The sequence below is a fragment of the Trachurus trachurus genome (genome assembly GCF_905171665.1).
Source record: "Trachurus trachurus genome assembly, chromosome: 4".
Taxonomy (NCBI): domain Eukaryota; kingdom Metazoa; phylum Chordata; class Actinopteri; order Carangiformes; family Carangidae; genus Trachurus; species Trachurus trachurus.
Window position 1 is genome coordinate 14,008,021 of NC_139898.1, and position 17,008 is coordinate 14,025,028.

The 17,008-nt window shown below is 41.3% G+C and overlaps 2 protein-coding genes across 2 annotated transcripts; one reads left to right on the plus strand and one right to left on the minus strand.

Annotated features, from left to right (window-relative positions):
• Nucleotides 1-1,208: 1,208 nt before the first annotated feature.
• On the plus strand, nucleotides 1,209-11,530 carry crlf1b (cytokine receptor-like factor 1b; the record flags this gene model as incomplete). Its single annotated transcript, XM_083970095.1, has 8 exons — nucleotides 1,209-1,287; nucleotides 3,907-4,185; nucleotides 5,702-5,831; nucleotides 6,069-6,241; nucleotides 8,452-8,609; nucleotides 8,827-8,995; nucleotides 10,667-10,852; nucleotides 11,526-11,530. Exons 1-8 carry the CDS (start codon nucleotides 1,218-1,220, stop codon nucleotides 11,528-11,530), a joined length of 1,170 nt encoding a protein of 389 aa, XP_083826221.1. The 5' UTR covers nucleotides 1,209-1,217.
• Nucleotides 11,531-12,623: 1,093 nt separating this feature from the next.
• rex1bd (required for excision 1-B domain containing) lies at nucleotides 12,624-15,336 on the minus strand. Its single transcript, XM_083970432.1, has 5 exons — nucleotides 15,220-15,336; nucleotides 14,620-14,702; nucleotides 14,216-14,420; nucleotides 13,282-13,370; nucleotides 12,624-13,029 (listed from the first exon to the last, which is right to left on the minus strand). Exons 1-5 carry the CDS (start codon nucleotides 15,220-15,222, stop codon nucleotides 12,957-12,959), a joined length of 453 nt encoding a protein of 150 aa, XP_083826558.1. The 5' UTR covers nucleotides 15,223-15,336; the 3' UTR covers nucleotides 12,624-12,956.
• Nucleotides 15,337-17,008: the final 1,672 nt, after the last annotated feature.

Sequence of the window (17,008 nt, forward strand, 5' to 3'; positions counted from 1 at the left end):
TGTCCAAATTTTTTTAGAAAAAATTTCACAGTCTTTGTTTGTGAAATATTTGTGCTCGTGCACCACATATGCTCACATCTTGTGCATCTCCTGGGGGCTAAGCCCCCCCCCTGTCCTTAAAACTTAGTGACGCCCCTGTCTGTAAACATAAAATGTATCATGTCACTGTGCTTTTCACATAAAGTTGATGGAAGAATGGACAGTGCAGTAGATGCCCCCTCAGTATAGTATCTGCAGGAAAGAGGTCTCTGCTCTCCCCCACTTACTGTAGCTCAACTAGTGCATATGCAGGACACAGACAGTAAACGGCGCTGAATTGACCCTATTAAACAGCTGTTTTCTCCGCATACATGAGGTTCCGTCCCGAAATAATACAGCGCTTCAAGTGCACGTATGTACAAAACTTTTACAGTGTAACAACTGGTTGGAAAGAGCAGTTTATCTAGAGCCAACCGACTCACTCAGTAGCCTTCTCCTCCATGCACGCAGGCTCCGCGACGCGCTGTATCACTCGCTTTTTCCGAATGAATCGCCTTTTTTCCCGCGACCAGTAAACAAACACCAGCGTACGTGAGGGCGTCAATAAACAAGAGCATTATAGGCCTACCGGAATTGTTTGAACAAGACAGGAGTCACTCAGTCACCTTCCATCTGTCCTCCCTAATACTTTGCACTTTTTTTCTTTTTTTTTCATTCATTAGGCCGAAAAAAATACCGAGGTCATGACCTCGGTGTCCTCAATGGTAGCTACGGCCTTGAACTTACATTAGTGGGCTGCAGAAACTCACCTGAAGCAGCTCACCCCTGACCACACATGATCATAAACTATAGGGAAACTATGAATATGTGTTGTGTTGAACGTGTTCCTGTGTGTGGGGGACTAAAGAGCACAACACTCACTGATGACTGTGTCCGTGAAAACAGAGGAGAGCGTGGAGAGGGAGGAGCGAACGGTGTGAACGTGAGCGTCACGACGCGCGGCAGCAGCAGCAGCAGCAGCAGCGGAGTCTGTGTGCAGTTAAAAGGGAAGCAACCCTCGTGTTTCACCCCCAACTGCCTCAACCTCAGTCTGGTCTCACACTGAAGACTCCGGAGTGGAGAGAGTGAAGCCGCTCGGTCCACTCCCTCCTCCTCCACCTCCACCTCCTCCTCCTCTCGTCTCTTTCTCAGGTCTGTGCAGAAGTCGAACGGGAGGTAAACAGCAGAGACAAGGGGCCATGCTTTCCTTCATGTTCCTGCTGCTGTTGTTGCTGCTGCTTGTTCCGCATGTGTTGTTCTCCTCGACACGTAAGTACCAAACTTTACCTGACAAACACACGCGCGCACATAGACACACACAACCTACAGCAACTCACCTCGTCCCTGTCGCTGCAGCTCGTAGGAGGAGCACTTTCCCTCTGAGATATGGAGGATCCACATCAACAAAACTAGTTCCTGTCCATGTACAAAATCAATCATTTAACTCTTAATCAAACCCAGCACAAATAATTACTCTTTTGTTCACACGTTTTTACCTCCTCGTGAGTTATCACCTCACCATAACTATAATAGCCTACTAAACATAATAGCCTAAAAACACTGCAATAAACTATTAAGTGACAACAAAATCTAAAACCTCTTATGTTTGACCAGATTTTCTCCAGAAGAAGTCAAATGCATGTTCAGTCTAGTGTTTTATCAGGAGTAGATAATGTAGTTTTTGTGTCACAGATTTTTATTTTATTTTATATTGTACTGTACATCCTGATCTCAATATCAACTCAGAAAATGTTTCTAATTGACCAGATAGAACTGCATAAGTACAATTGAAAAATCAATAACCTAATCACAGGAGATGCAAAACATTTTTTATTTTATCTGGTATTTCAGTTAGAGTTTGTTTTTTGTTTTTTTTTACTTCTTCTTAACAGACAAAAGGGAATTGTTGTGTATTGTGGGCAGTGTAAATGTTGTGGTACCGCTGAGATGCACCGACCGAAAGATCAAATAGATGTAATACATGTTTGGTACAGGACTCAATAAAAATCACATGTGAAATTCAAATCAAAAATCAAAAAAACAATTGTAGCTGAAATCATAGTGCATACTGGCAAATATGCATATGATTCATTTCATTTTTGCACAACGTGTAGCCCTACCATAGGGATTCCTTTTTGGTCTAAACCTCATATTGATGCAGAAATATAAACATTATAAATCCTGTCTCACACACAATTAATATATATGGTACAGCAAAACAAATTTGAAATGATATCACTTAACCATTACTTGTGAAAAGTGTGAAAAAGTTTGGGAAACTTTTAATTTGACAGGACTCTAACTGACTAACCAACTAATGGCTTTGTGTCAAAAAATGACGAATAACCGTCAAATTGTCACCTAATTGTAGCATTAAAACCAGATGCTAAAACATTAAGCGAGATTGTGTGTCTAATGGAGAATTAGACTGAGAACAACGCCTGTTAGACGCAGTGATTGAGAAGCTGACAAGATAAATTGAATAAAGCAGTGTTCATCAGCAATGTTGCATGAAGGAAAAGCAGGAAAGATAACGATATTCCTAGTCATCAGCATGCAGAGATTTATTATCATGAGCTCAGCAAATCATTTGCAAGCAGCTGCTTTATATGTGGTGAGAATAACATGTAAAACAGCCGCCCTTGCCTGTATTTCTTACTTCCTGCCCACTGAGGCCAAAAGGTCAGTCCTCGCTCCTCTTACACATAGATACAGTTTTTACCTCTGTGCACTTTTCTTCAAATGAAATCCACTGAGACTAGAGTCAGCGTAGTGGCACATATGTTAGAAAGCTTGTCTGCCGCCCACCTGCAGCACAGTTAATGAAATTCTTCACATTAACCCTCATGTCTCTGTGAAGAAGGAGCCCAGTGGTAACATTCAAACACGCAGCACAGGTTTTCTCAGGGGCATCAATCATAAAGGTAAACTTCAAATCCAAGAGGGTATTGCGGTATGGAAAAGCATTCAAGGATTTTACGGACAAACCAGGGTGACCTTTACGAAGGGCTCCATAAATCCTCTTCATTACTGGGTCATAAATATGTGCCGCGCTCGCTGTGTTGTGGTGCAGAGCTGCTGCCGCTGTTCTCACTAAGTTTGCTTAAGGTTGCCAAGAAATTCAGATTCTTAATGATTTCTTCATGTTAGGATTTCACCTCGAGCTTTACCTTCAACGTAAACAACACTTTAATCAGGCCTCACAGGCAGTAGCCCAGCCCCCACCTAATCCATGCAGTCTATTTAATGTAGGACACTGTGGTAAACACCAAAATGTACATTAATTGCAATGTGTTTTTTTCAGCTCAGATGAATTTGGTTAATAGTGTTAATAGTGCCATAAAACAGGAGAAACTAGTGTACTACAAAAGTAAAGACTTCTGTGCACTGTTGGCATTACATTTAGAAAATGAATATTCCAGTCCTTGATTTTCATCTGGCACAAAACGCACAATACAACAGTAGCTACAGGGTGCAAAAAATCACAAGAGCAACAACAACAAATTTACATTCGCTAATTAGTAGCTAACAATTAGTTGAGCACTCAGATTACAACAGCAGATGAATCTTAAATTATTTTGATAATTGTTTAATGATTTAGGAGGCATAAATGCTAAAATCTTCTAAAATGTTTTATATAATTTAAAAGTTAAATATCTGAGCTTTATACTGTTAATTAGATAAAACAAGCTATTTAAAGGCACTTATGATGGATCAAATTTAATTATTAAAAGAAATAAATTAGCCTTAATTGATATCAGTTGTTGCATATGTGAAAAAAAAAATCAACCAATCAATTAGCTGATCAGTTAATAGAGATAGCCGTAGATTAAAAAAAAAAAAAAAAAAGTTGCAGTGCTTAGACTGTGTGTGTGTGTGCATCCACAGATGTAGCAGTGATCTCCCCCCAGGATCCAGTCCTGTGGATCGGCTCCAGTCTGACGGCCTCGTGCACGGTGAATCCTGAGCTCGGCCTCCACGCCAGCACGTTGTACTGGACGCTGAATGGGATGCGTCTGCCCAGCAGCACCTACAGCCTGGTGTCCTCAGATGTCCTGAGTGTCACCCTTCACAACATGAACGGCTCCCAGCAGCAGTCGGGAGACAACCTGGTGTGTCACGGAGCAGATGGACACGTCCTGGGTGGCTCTTGTCTCTATGTGGGCAGTAAGTGGAGGCTTTCTTTTTCTCTGTGCTGTTGTAAAGGCCTGACGAGGCCCTCATCTTAATATAGATTGAAACTTAAGGTAATAACCTGTTCTGTTGGTAAACTAGCTGAGAAAACTATTAGCCTATAGGTTACTATGTAGATTTGTAGATATCAGGATCATATTGTTGATTTGCTCTTTTCACAGGATTGCAAATAATGTAGGATAGTACCATCACACCAATGAACTGTTTGTTTTAAAGTATTTTTTTATTGGGTTAATATTTACATGAATACATTTGTGCTTTGAGGTTGATATGCTATTTTTGTAATCACTTTTTGGCAACACTGAAATTAAAATAGCTTTAAATGTTGAACTAATGGAAATACGAGAAATAATAATATTCCTGATTGTTTGATTGATTGGTTGATTGATGATGAAATCCTAAACCAAACTAAACTAAAGCTTAAGTCACTTAACAAAGAACTGCAGATGGAGCGCTCATGTGGGTTGCTGTGGTAATAATCAGGAAGGTGCTCTTTGGTGGGGTTGCAGTGAAAACTGAGAAAAAACAGGATCCAAGGCAACTCTTCGCTGATACAAAAAATATAAAAAGCCTTTATTAAGCAGCTAGTTCATGGTGGAACAATAAAAGAACAACATGTTTTGGCCCACAGGGCCAACATGTTTTGGCCTCATTCATCAGGGTATACCATGATGAAGGCCGAAAACATGTTGTTCTTTTATTGTTCCACCATGAACTAGCTGCTTAATAAAGGCTTTTTATATTTTTTGTATCAGCAAAGAGTTGCCTTGGATCCTGTTTTTTCTCAGTTTTAAAGCTTAAGTCAGTTGAAAAATTATTACAGACCATCTTTTGACAGTTGTGGATTCTCTTCTTGCTGAATTATGTTTGTCACTCAATACAGATGCCAAATTAATAACATAAATGTATGATGTTCATATTTTATATCTATTTATCATATGTTTGGGTAAGTAAACGAGGCATATTTTAAGCCTGAGAAAACCATATTGATACATCTGATTAAAATCTGATCTAAATCCCACAAGGGAGTTAAAATGCCAGTCAAGCATAAATGATGTTCAGGAATAATGAATATGTAAATAATCCAATTTTGAAGACAGGAAGACCATACGATACGCAAAATGAAGTATGCTGCCTTAGTAAGCAAGTTGTTGGTTGTAGAAAATCCATATAAATATATACTGTTTTTCTTTTTTCTTTCTTTTTCATTCCCCACGCAGCATCAAACTGTGATAACACACAGTATGACTTTTCAATTCTCAGTGCTTCACATGAAAGGCTAAGGAACTGGCCTCATGCTACTCTCTTTCTCTCTTTGTCTTTAATTTATAGAATCAAGGTCACAAAGTGTCTCTGTTGAAATTAAATTAAAATGAATTATTATATTTTCTTAGACTTTTATTTACATTTGACTTCAAATTTAAGTTAAAAAGTCTTGTTTTTCTTCTAAAATTAGGCTTTATATTTATTTTATTTTTTTCCCCAACAGTGCCTCCAGAAAAAACGATCAATTTAACGTGTTGGTCCCGTAACACGAAGGACTTGACCTGCAAGTGGAGCCCTGGGGGGCTGGGCGAAACCCACATCCGAACCAAATACACCCTCAAGTACAAATTGAGGTGAGCGCCCAATGACCCGCTGCTACTCACAGGTGATCACCTCGTCCAACTCCGCTCAGGTAGACTAGCAGTAAATAGAGTATGTGACTCATACAGTTCATCATCTGTAACACATACCACTCTCAGAAGCTGCTGTGTGTTGTTGTTGTGTTTGTGTCAACAAGTAGTCAGTTTGCCTTTTTAGAGACAAACGTCAGAATTTATTTTGGTCTGAGTGTTTGCTGTATGTCTGTACAGGTGGTACGGCAGAGAGAACGAGTGTGAAAATTATGGCTCGGGGAAGCAGCGGCACTCCTGCTACATCACTCGCAACCTCGCCCTCTTCACCCCCTATGAGATCTGGGTGGAGGCGACCAATCAGCTGGGCTCTGCCATCTCTGATGTCACCACCCTGGACATCCTGGATGTAGGTGAGTAAGTGATGGTTCAAGTTTTATGTCCTTAGTTTCACTCCTGAAGGTTATTTTACCCTGACCCTATTACTAACCTTTTCCTTTCCTTTCCTTTCCTTTCCTTTCCTTTCCTTTCCTTTCCTTTCCTTTCCTTTCCTTTCCTTTCCTTTCCTTTCCTTTCCTTTCCTTTCCTTTCCTTTCCTCTCCTCTCCTCTCCTCTCCTCTCCTCTCTTCTCCTTGTTTGTCTGCACATCTCCTGCATATGGCTCACACACTTCTCTCTGGGAGAGGGGATTTGTTTTAATGGTTTGCTCCCTCCAGCCTGCTGCTGGAATTAGCATTATGGGTTCAGGCTGCAACTCTCAAAGATAAACCTTTTTGTTTAAAAAAATAAGAGACACAGCAGATGCCTCACAGGTGATTTAAACTTCACAGGTTTCCCAATGAGAAAAGTACTTTGTCATGTATGAGCAATAGCAAGAGTTCTTCACTGTTTCTCCAGCTCTAATGTAATGTTGTTGTCTCCAGGCCTCCAGTGAACGCCACATTTTGACCGCAGTGTTTATTGTCCGTGACTTAGCATCCTCTCCCTCCATTCATCCTAACTGCACACTGAGGAACAGATAACTTTGAGGTTGAGAGTGGGTTGGAGGAGGAGTGACGCCATGTGCGTGATGCATTGCGTTGCCTCGATAACAGGAACAATAAGCTTGGAGAATATTCGTCCTGCCTTACCCCTCGAGCTGAACGCAGTAGAACAAATAAAGTGTGTCAGCTGACAAACGGTGTCACGCACCAGCAGCAGAGGATGTCTGAAGCAAAAGGTTAGAAACAGGAAACACTTTTACGAGACATTTAATAAGTTCCTCCCTTTGTCTCCTTCCTTTTATCTTTCGTCTTTCTCCCCTTCAAAGCGCTTGGTTTGTGTGCACACTTTACTGCACCAGATAAAATGTTTTCTTTTAATAGTGACTGTGAGGGCACAGCATGCTCTCGGCAGGAAGCACAGAGTGACCTGCTAGTCACTCTGCAGGGGAGAGACCCACAGAAAACACAACTGACTGTTTGTCAAGTGAACTTATAACTTATGAACATACTCAGATGTAGACAGTTTAATCTTCAGTTCATTTGCTCATTCATCTCCTTGCTTCAACAAGTGCTCCCTCTGTATGATTGCACAAACTAGGAACTGTCCTTATCACACAGGTCACTGTGGCCACCTGCTCTCACAGCAGCTGAAAGTGACGGCATGTAAACGGTTACTGCTGCACACATTATTCATGTTGGAGGCCTGCTTTAATTCTGCTTCTTTAAGCCTCAATGGAAAATATATACTGCATAAATACAGTGTTGACCGAGATAAGATCATAGGTGTATCAACAAGTATCAGAAATTGTACTCAAAAATTATTCTCTTATGTACATATGTGCCCAACAAGATTATATTATGTTATGTTATGTTAATGATGTTTTTTTTAAATGTATGTGTGCATCTTTCTCTTGCTGGCAGTGTCTGGATTTGGAGAATTGTGACATATTAGTATTGACAGTACCTGATATTTGAAAAATGTTATGAATGAATTAAATTAATTCTGTATAGATATTACAATAATATTGTTAGGACTTTTTTTCACCGCCATAAGTGTAGTGAAAATCTGATATTGTGACAGCCCTAATTTGGAGGTTTACCTATAATGTGTGTTGCTGTGTTATAATGTGGGTTTAGGTTTAAGACTTTTCCCCTATGCAGGTTTGAGAGAGTTTGATGTAGGGAAACAGTGAGTTTTGCGGGATGTGCACTTTTGCTTTGATCGTGTTCTAAAGCAGATCAAACGTATTTTACAGACCCATGTTCTTTTGTACCGGACACAGTTGCTGGTCAAAGTGGCGGCAGCATTGGCAAAGATATACCGACTTCTAGTCTGGATACTGAACGCTTCTCTTCCCATAATGCAATTCAGTCACATCTTTCCTTAGACCTTCCCATCCTGATAAATGGACACCACATTCCATTTGTATCTACTGTGTTACTATTAAAGATTCAGACATTTTCTCAGATTTGACTATATTCCTGTTGTCTGTTGTCTTGCTCAGCACTGATTATCTCCACCATGTGCTGTGATGCTCCTTTCCTCTCTCTGGAGGTCACTCAGACCTCCTGTGGGTTTGCCCTACATACTGTACATATGCTGTAATCAAACTATGCAACACTTGTCCTTCTCCGTCCAGTGACCACGGATCCTCCCGCCAACGTGCAGGTGAGTCGCGTTGGCGCCCTCGACGACCAGCTGACGGTCCGCTGGGCCAGCTCCCCTGAGCTCAAGGACATCCTGTTTCAGGCCAAATATCAGATCCGCTACAGACTGGAGGACAGCACTGAGTGGAAGGTGGTGCATACACTGAAACACGTACTGTAGTAATACACACCCTCCTACTGCTACGACTCCTATGACAACTGATCTATAAAAACCTTACCTGCCACCGAGCCACTCGTATCCAGGCTACATTGTAAATCTGCACTTGCAGGATATTTAACAATGAAAGACAAAATAGAGAGAAAAGACGCAGTAACTCTGACCCTTTGTTTCCTTCGCCGTCTCTCAGGTGGTGGATGATGTTGGTAATCAGACGTCTTGTCGGCTGGCAGGACTCCAACCTGGGACCGTCTATTTTGTCCAGGTGAGGTGCAACCCAGTTGGCATCTATGGCTCCAGAAAGGCCGGCATCTGGAGCGACTGGAGTCACCCGACTGCAGCTTCCACTCCCAGCAGTGGTGCGTACTTTACAACGGACATGACAAAACAAGACAAACAAAACATTAGAAATTCATTCCTTTTATTTATCATCAGGGATTTGGCTCTTTGGTTGCAGGGCAAATGTGAATAATTGAAGAGATGTTAATATAAGACTGTATAAACAGAACCGTGTTTGTGCCTAGACTTAGTCCACTAAATGTTTAAAAGTATAAAAGTGGTGTTTTTCTTTCCTTGACTGTCTCATGGCTCAAATGGCTTTTAAATGTTTTCCAAAAATCTGTGATGCCCACAAATCTTGACCATTCTTTCCTTTCTAATAATCAACCTTTCATTGCCAATTAAAGCAAGAAAAACAATGTCCTTATCCCTGATTCAACATCCTGAACAAGCAGATCTAAACCGCATGTGACCCAGGGAAAACTAAACATCAATAGGCCTGATAGCTTGATAGAGATCTCCCAGCAGAGGATTAGAAGGAACTGCAAAGAGCCACGGGGACATTTGATAGATTTTGTCGTTGGCTTCAAAGATTGATCAAGTTAAAAGTTGGTTTGTCTGTTCGAGGCACACACAGGGCCTGTAAAGCTTGAGTGGAAGCAGGTTTGGGAGCAGATAATGAGTTACATAGGTTATGTGGTATTTATTCCCAGGAGAGAGGAGGCTGCGATTTCGCTCTGTTGTTTGCCATAAAGAATTGATCGTGGCAAACTTGAGGACATTAAACTGAAAAATGTTCCTGCCCAAACTCTATCAAACTCAAGTCCAGTATACATCTTGCTTTGGGAAATTAAACAACATGACTCATCGTAAATGTTCACTAGGGAACTCTGTGCTCTATCAAAGCGTTGGTCTTTATTAAATTACTTCCTCTTAATGCACCAGGGCAATATTCTGGTGTTTGAAAACCAATTTTATTTCCGACATTAGTAAATTACGCTTTTACCTCTCTAAAAAACATTTAGGTCTGTTAAATTACGATAAGCATCACTCATTATCTGACAGTAAAAAAAATGACTGGATTATTCAAAAACAAGCTGTCAGTATGCCAAAATGCTCACAATATACAGTAAATTAAAATATGCTGCTGTTAAGCTTATATGTTTATCATGTCCATGTCCCAGATCCACATTGTACGGCTTTATTTTGTCACAGTTTCTGGTGTGAACACACTACATATTCAAAACCTGCTCTGAATCATCAGCAGTCTTAGTTTGCATGTTTTGGATTTTAGCATGCATTAATTTGTTAATTAGCACTAAAAACAAAACACAGCTGAGGCTAATGAGGATTTTGTATATTGTAATAATTGATCATTAAGGATAGAAACCAAAATATGTCAATTTAAAGCATATAAAACAATGGATGACCGCCTATTACTTAAGAGGAAAAAGGTATATTAAGAGCAGATCAACAACATGCATTTATCAACAGAATGAAGTTATTGAGTTGTGTTTTTATCTCAGTTGATGTATGTTTTCCATTTTATTTTTGGTGGTTAACATGAATCTGTTGGAAAAGTGCGAAAAAGATGAAACATGTCAGTCACATCTGACTCTTGTCCCAACTATAACCTTGGTGCTGTTCTTTCATCCTCCCTCTCTCTCTCTCTCTCTCTCTCTCTCTGTTCCTTCCTTCACTTTCTTTTTCTCCCCTCCTCCATCTCCTCCCTCCCTCCTTTGTTCTCCCAGAGCGTCTGCAGAGCAGCTCCTGTGATCCTAAGCCTGGTGAGCAGAACTCCACCCTGCGGCGGGAACTCAAGCAGTTCTTCGGCTGGGTCCGCAAGCATGCGTACGGCTGCAGTGGCATGTCAATCAAACTGTATGATCAATGGCGGGTGTGGCTGCAGAAATCGCACAAAACGCGCAACCAGGTAGGTAAGCAGAATCTCTCTTTTCATTATCTCTGCTGAGCCAGTCTCACAAACACTCTCTCTCTCACACACACACACACACACACACACACACACACACACACTGGTTGTGCACTGATGTCCTCAACTGAATTTCTGACCCAGTCTGTGTTATGCCATGTGGTGAGCGTTTCTACAAACATAAACAGGACTGGCTCTGTGGACTTTCAGTCCGTACTTTATGATCAGGTAAAATGTGCGGTTTTGGCTTTACTGGCCCAGAAGTAGGAGCATTAAAGTATGTACTCTCAGTCATGCACTCTGATTTTATTATATATTTTAACAATGTAGACGTCTGATCTTCAGCTGATGGCCACAACAAAGAGAAATGAACATGTAAATGCAATTAACAGCCCACTCTAATGTATTCTGTTTGTGTCTTGTTGTCTTTTGGCATGAGTAGACCCTTTCACAGAAATAACTCAGGCCAAATGGCACACAGAGCTCCGGCATCTACTGTGTGTTTGTGTAACTTTGTGAAGAGTTCACATCCTTCAGCCACATCCTCTGATACTTCTCCTTGAACTTAGGGAAACCTTCACTCTACCTGGCTCAATAAGCTCAGCACTCACTCTCTGGGTTTTTTTGTGCTTAATAGTGCACACCCCATCACCTGAATAATGTCTTTGTTCTCGAAGCGTGACAGGTTCCCATTGATTACCTTGTGAGAAAGGTAGCATGCCTGGGAATGATGTACAGAGAATAAAAAAAAAAGAGGATGCAAAGAAAGGCAGGGAGAAAAGATGGAAGCCAGTCACAGCAGATGTCCATATGTTACTATGTGACATCATTGAATTATCTCAGTATGAACAACCTGCTTTTGTCTTTTTAGATTCTACAAGACGATAACTCATAGCACGGCTGCTCAGCGCCACTGTGGTGTTTAATTCAAGAAACAGCATCAAGAAACACTGATAGATAACTGGCCTCGAGTGTCCCAGCTGTGTGAGCGATCCAGCGGCCCAGCTGAGGGATGCTGCAGTGTTTGGTCATCAGCCTTGAGTTTAAAGGGCCCGGGTGGAAGATAACTGAAGTGAGACAATGCAGTCTTTTTCTGCCATTTCCACCCATCAAATTAGTCTTTGCACAAACATTCAGGCCCGCAGTAACTGCACTTTTAATCTCCATATAATAATAATAAAAAATGATATGGTAATAGTTCATATTGTATTAACTTAATGTAATGTAAGATAAACAAGTCAAATTGTAATAGAGCATTAGTTGAGAAAAAATATTATGTATTTCGATAACAGTATCATGAGGAAATTGAATTAGTATTATGTATGGGTATATATGCAGGTCAGGAGAACAGTACGTACACTTACGTAAATGTGAACTTTACATTAGTACGTTTTCACATTTGCTGTTGTTGATCAGTCTTAGTTCTGTCAGTTCAGTGACAGCTAAACGGATTTGTAAAGTCACAAATGAGCAACTTGACGCCAGTAGTAAAACATAAAAAAAATATTGTTTTGTACAATCAGTGTATTTAAATTTGAATATTTCTAAATTTTAAAATTACTGATCATTTTTAAATCCCCTATACTCAGTGAACTCTCTGTAAAGTGTACATACTGTTGTGTATCTGAGCAGACATGGTAATACAATATATTTTTATAACTATATATTTAAGGAATGTGGATTTTTTCTAAGTTATACTTGTTTTTATTAAGTCTGAAAAATTATTGTGTATGAAATGTGTATTCACCAACAATAAAGAACAGAAAAGTCTTGGAAAGTGTTTTTATCATTTTAAAAATAGAATTAAACAAAGATGGATGACCTTCTCAATATTAACGTCAGTATTTACACAATTCATCAACTTATAACAGGAGCATTTTTCTTTTTTGCTGAGCCACGCATACACAGGAACACACACACACAGCCAGAATGTGAAAAGCCCCCTGGGAGGAATAAAACTGCAGCAGCGAGCAGGGTGGGGCCAGAGGGGGGATCAATAAGTGCAGCTGAGGAGTCCAAGATGGAAGTTGCAGCAGGGCCGAGTTGACCCGTCAGCCCTGCTGTCTGGTGATGTGAGGGGGAGGCTTCGGCCCCCAGGGGGCCACCTGTCAATCACACTCCTCTGAGTCGTACTTAAAGTCCTGCATGATCTCACTCAGAGCCTCTTTGTTCTTGATGATTCTGGAAAAGGGAAGAACAAAGACACATTTATTTGGCAACCACAGTGTTTAATTAGTTCTTCATGATTATCCATGACCATTTATTTTCCGACAAAATTAAACGAGTAATGATAAACTGTTCAATTAGAGATCACAGAAAACTAAGTGAGACCCTGAGCAGCTCCGCAGCTGACGGCAGGTTGAAAATGAGTGACTGCATGGGTCATTGGGGAGCTAACGCAGTAAACACAGGGGTGGTAAGAGCTGCTCTTACTCTTGCTTGATCTCCTGAATCTTTTCTTGACAGCCTTCTTCCTCCGGGTAATCCTGGGCCCGCTGCCTGGCCAGCTGCAGCTTTGCTGTCTGTTGAGGAGGCAAATCAGATAAGATTTATGCAAACCATTCATCAACTGAGGATGTAGCAGACACAGAGGATGAACTCTGAGATAATAGAAGCTTTATGACATTACTGGAAGAAAGGAAGTTGGATTAATATTGTAAAAGGGGTGTAAAACTTCGTACAAAAGTGCTACGCATCAACGCCAGATGTATGAGATGGAGAATAATGGGGAACCACTGAGGCGAAGACAGCCGAAGTTAGCTGAACTCAAGTGATGTTTACAAATATACACAAATATTTCAATTAGAATAGCATGCACAGTTTTGCTCCACTGGTTGTGTACACTTAAAAAAAATCTGTGACTGAGATGCCAGCACAAAAATATTTCAGTGCAGAGCAGTTATGAAATGTTTTGCATAAGAATCCTGCCACCCTGTGGTGAAATAGGGGAACTACTGTATATTAAACATAAAACATTTTAACCTTTTTTTCTGGCAGGTAATGGAGATTGTTTGTTTGCCACAGTAAATGGAGCCCTTAGATATCAATGTATGTTGATAAATTAACATTTAATAATACTGTAAAAAGACTAGGAAATAATTTGATTTAACAAATGAAAAATACAAAACAAATGAATTATTCAGTACACAGCTGGATATGCCTGCTGATGATATCAACTTTACATCTTAACCTCCCCATATGTTAAAACAAAAACACCAAACCAGGCAGTGTAGGTAGTGTTCAATCACAGCATACGTATGCAGTTTCCTTAACTTGCACACTGCTGTCTCATGTTTTCTGGTCCGTTTGTCAGCTTCTGAACCTGACATAAAAACCACACATACACTCAAAGAGAGTTTCCTCCTACCAGTCCAAGTTTCTGCTTCTCTTTGTCCTGCAGCTTGTCAATGTGCTCAGAGAGGTCTGGCCTGTCAAATTCGTTGTGTAGCCTCCCCTTGATCTCAAGCACTTCCTTGGAGATGCCGCAGAAGGCCTGCGTTATCTCATGGACCAGCTGCCTGTAGTGGTCAAAGTCATATTGAGGCCCTGTCCTCAAGTAGGCCTCATGTCCTCTGGAAGACAGCCACCAACCAACAACAACAACACAAACAGGAGAAGAAATCCATGAGGCAGAAAATTCAGACTACTCCTTTCATGTGCATCAGAATCAAGGAAAGTGATCCAAGGAGACAGGAGGAAAACTGATTGTGAAAAGTATTGTGCACAGTAACTTAGCATCATGTAGGTTATCATTACCAGATCCAAACTTACTCTTCAAAGAGCCGATATGTCTCTACTCGCTCAGACTGCAGATGATAAAACCTCTGGAGAAGGCTTTTAAAGTCTGTAGGGACCTGCAGAGGAAATAACATTAAAGAACTTAACAACAAACATGGAGAGAGGGATAATTTCATATTTTAAATGAGGAACAGGTACTAAGCCAGCCAACCCCACCGACAGGTAGAAAGATAAAAACATTACTGTTTATTTAAGCCTAACAGATACTTTTTCAGTAAGACAGTCACAATTTGTGGAGTATCTCTTTGACAATATCTATGACGTGTGGCAAACGAAACTGATCTAAGACTGATACTTTAGACTGATGCCACCTTATATGAAACAATACTGGCTTTGATGGAGATGGAATTAATCTGGGAGTGGAGAGTTTTACATGTTTCTTTTTGTTAGAATATAAACTTAAAGTCAGAGGCAAACAGACAATCATCCCTCATATCAACAGCAACCAAACTACCACGAGTTTAGCCTAGCTTAGCTCAGTTTAGCTTTAAGTTCAGTTTAGCGTTAAGAGTCAGGTCTCAGCCTCTGGGGCGTTAAGTTATCTAGTAATTAATTAAAAAGGCAAGCACTTACCATGATAAACAGTCGCAAAACACTGTGTTTGGGTTTAAAGAGTCTATAACAGTGACATGTTTATGTATTTCATGTGCGAAGCGTTGCTCTGCAGTCTGTGAATCAGCAGTCCGCCCACCCGGAAATGACGTCAGAGCACGGGCGCCAGGAGCGGATTTCAAAATAATTCTCTTTAAAATACAAACAAACAAAAACTGGGATATCAATTGCTCTGACTCAGACCAGTGTATTTTATTTATTTATTTAAACGCAGTCTATATCTAAACTTTAGGGTTTCACTGCTAGATTTCCCTTTCTGTTTCCTTCCGTGTGATGATGCTGAAACTCTATCTTGCTGCTGCGATATTTTTTAACCAGTCTATCTATCTATCTATCTATCTATCTATCTATCTATCTATCTATCTATCTATCTATCTATCTATCTATCTATCTATCTATCTATCTATCTATCTATCTATCTATCTCTTCTGCTTTCATAAGTTGGTGCTACTTTTATTTTGAAAAAATGTCAACATACCGCTGGCAGCTGACTGCTTCCTAACCAATCAAATATCCTCCTATACAATTACAGCCGCTTAAACTCCCTACATGAAATTACAGATGGAGTATTATTAAAAGATACCATTGACAGACCATGAAGTGGTGTTTATTCTATGAGCACAGCATGTGGACTGAGTAAACTGAGAAATCCTCTGTGAGATGTGACAGCGACTACCCTACCTGTTGCGCCTTATCTACAGAGCCATACAACACCCTGTCCATTAGGTTTTATCTGGGCCCTTGTCCGCTTTGTGTTGGCGGGATTAGAAAAGCATTATTCCAATATGGAGGAAACGAGGTCGCAAAGCTACTACCGTGCAGACGCGGGCACTCCTACGCCTTGAGTCTCCCCCTGCCGCTCATTGGTCCATTCAGCATCTTCAGCACCACGCAGACTGAACAGCGACACTCTGCCGTGCAGCTCCCTTCAAATGAGGATGCCGCACAGCGCGTCATGGCCTGCACGGTTACTATGAGATTGTTTATCTGAATCATTTTCTTTCTTTCTTTCTTTTTTTTAATTATTTTTATTTTTTAGCTGTAATAGGCTACCACTGTTTCACCGGTGTTGACAGGCGGCGAATTTACAGCTCACTGTCTCCTTCCTTTTCCATCGCGGAGAACCCGCCTGGACCGTCTACTCTACAAGCGGTAGCTGCCTTCACCAACACAGATGCCCGGACTCGCAGGTTTTGTTTATTTCACCGGGTTTCCCTCGCGTCGAGTCGACAGGCATGACGGATTGTAACCCCGCTGCTCGGGCTGTGACCAGCAGCAGCAGCAGCAGCAGCAGCAGCATCTCATGTACAGTGCCGCATCAACAAGCCTCGCCGCCCGACCGCCGGGTCCCCCTGCCGGCGCCCCGGTGTCCGTCGGTCCCCCGAAGCCTCTTGTGACATGACAGCTCGGGGTAGGAAGAGGAGGATCAAAGGTTACAGGGGAAGGGGCACGCACGGGTCGGACTGTTTAGGAGAGGGGACACAGAAACAGAGAGGACACAAAAAATTACTTCATTAATCCCTCCAGGGCATTTCTCAGCAGCCTCCAGAGGGGTCAGAGCACCGGGTCAGCCACAGAGCAGAACAGGGCCCCTGATGCCCACACATCAGCCTGATGACACAGAGGGATTGAAACTGGATCCTGGTCTCACTGGACCCAGCTGCCCCCCACCCTCCCTCTCCCTCCTCCTGCTCCTGTCATCCCATTGAAGCCTTATTGTGATTCTGATTCGGGCCTACAGAGTGGTAGC

Excerpts from the sequence above, each read along its gene's own strand:
- rex1bd (XM_083970432.1), bottom strand. Across the intron at positions 13,371-14,215 it reads AGAAGCAGAAACTTGGACTG|ACAGCAAAGCTGCAGCTGGC; the intron begins GTAGGAGGAAAC and ends CCTCCTCAACAG. Across the intron at positions 13,030-13,281 it reads ATTCAGGAGATCAAGCAAGA|AATCATCAAGAACAAAGAGG; the intron begins GTAAGAGCAGCT and ends TCCCTTTTCCAG.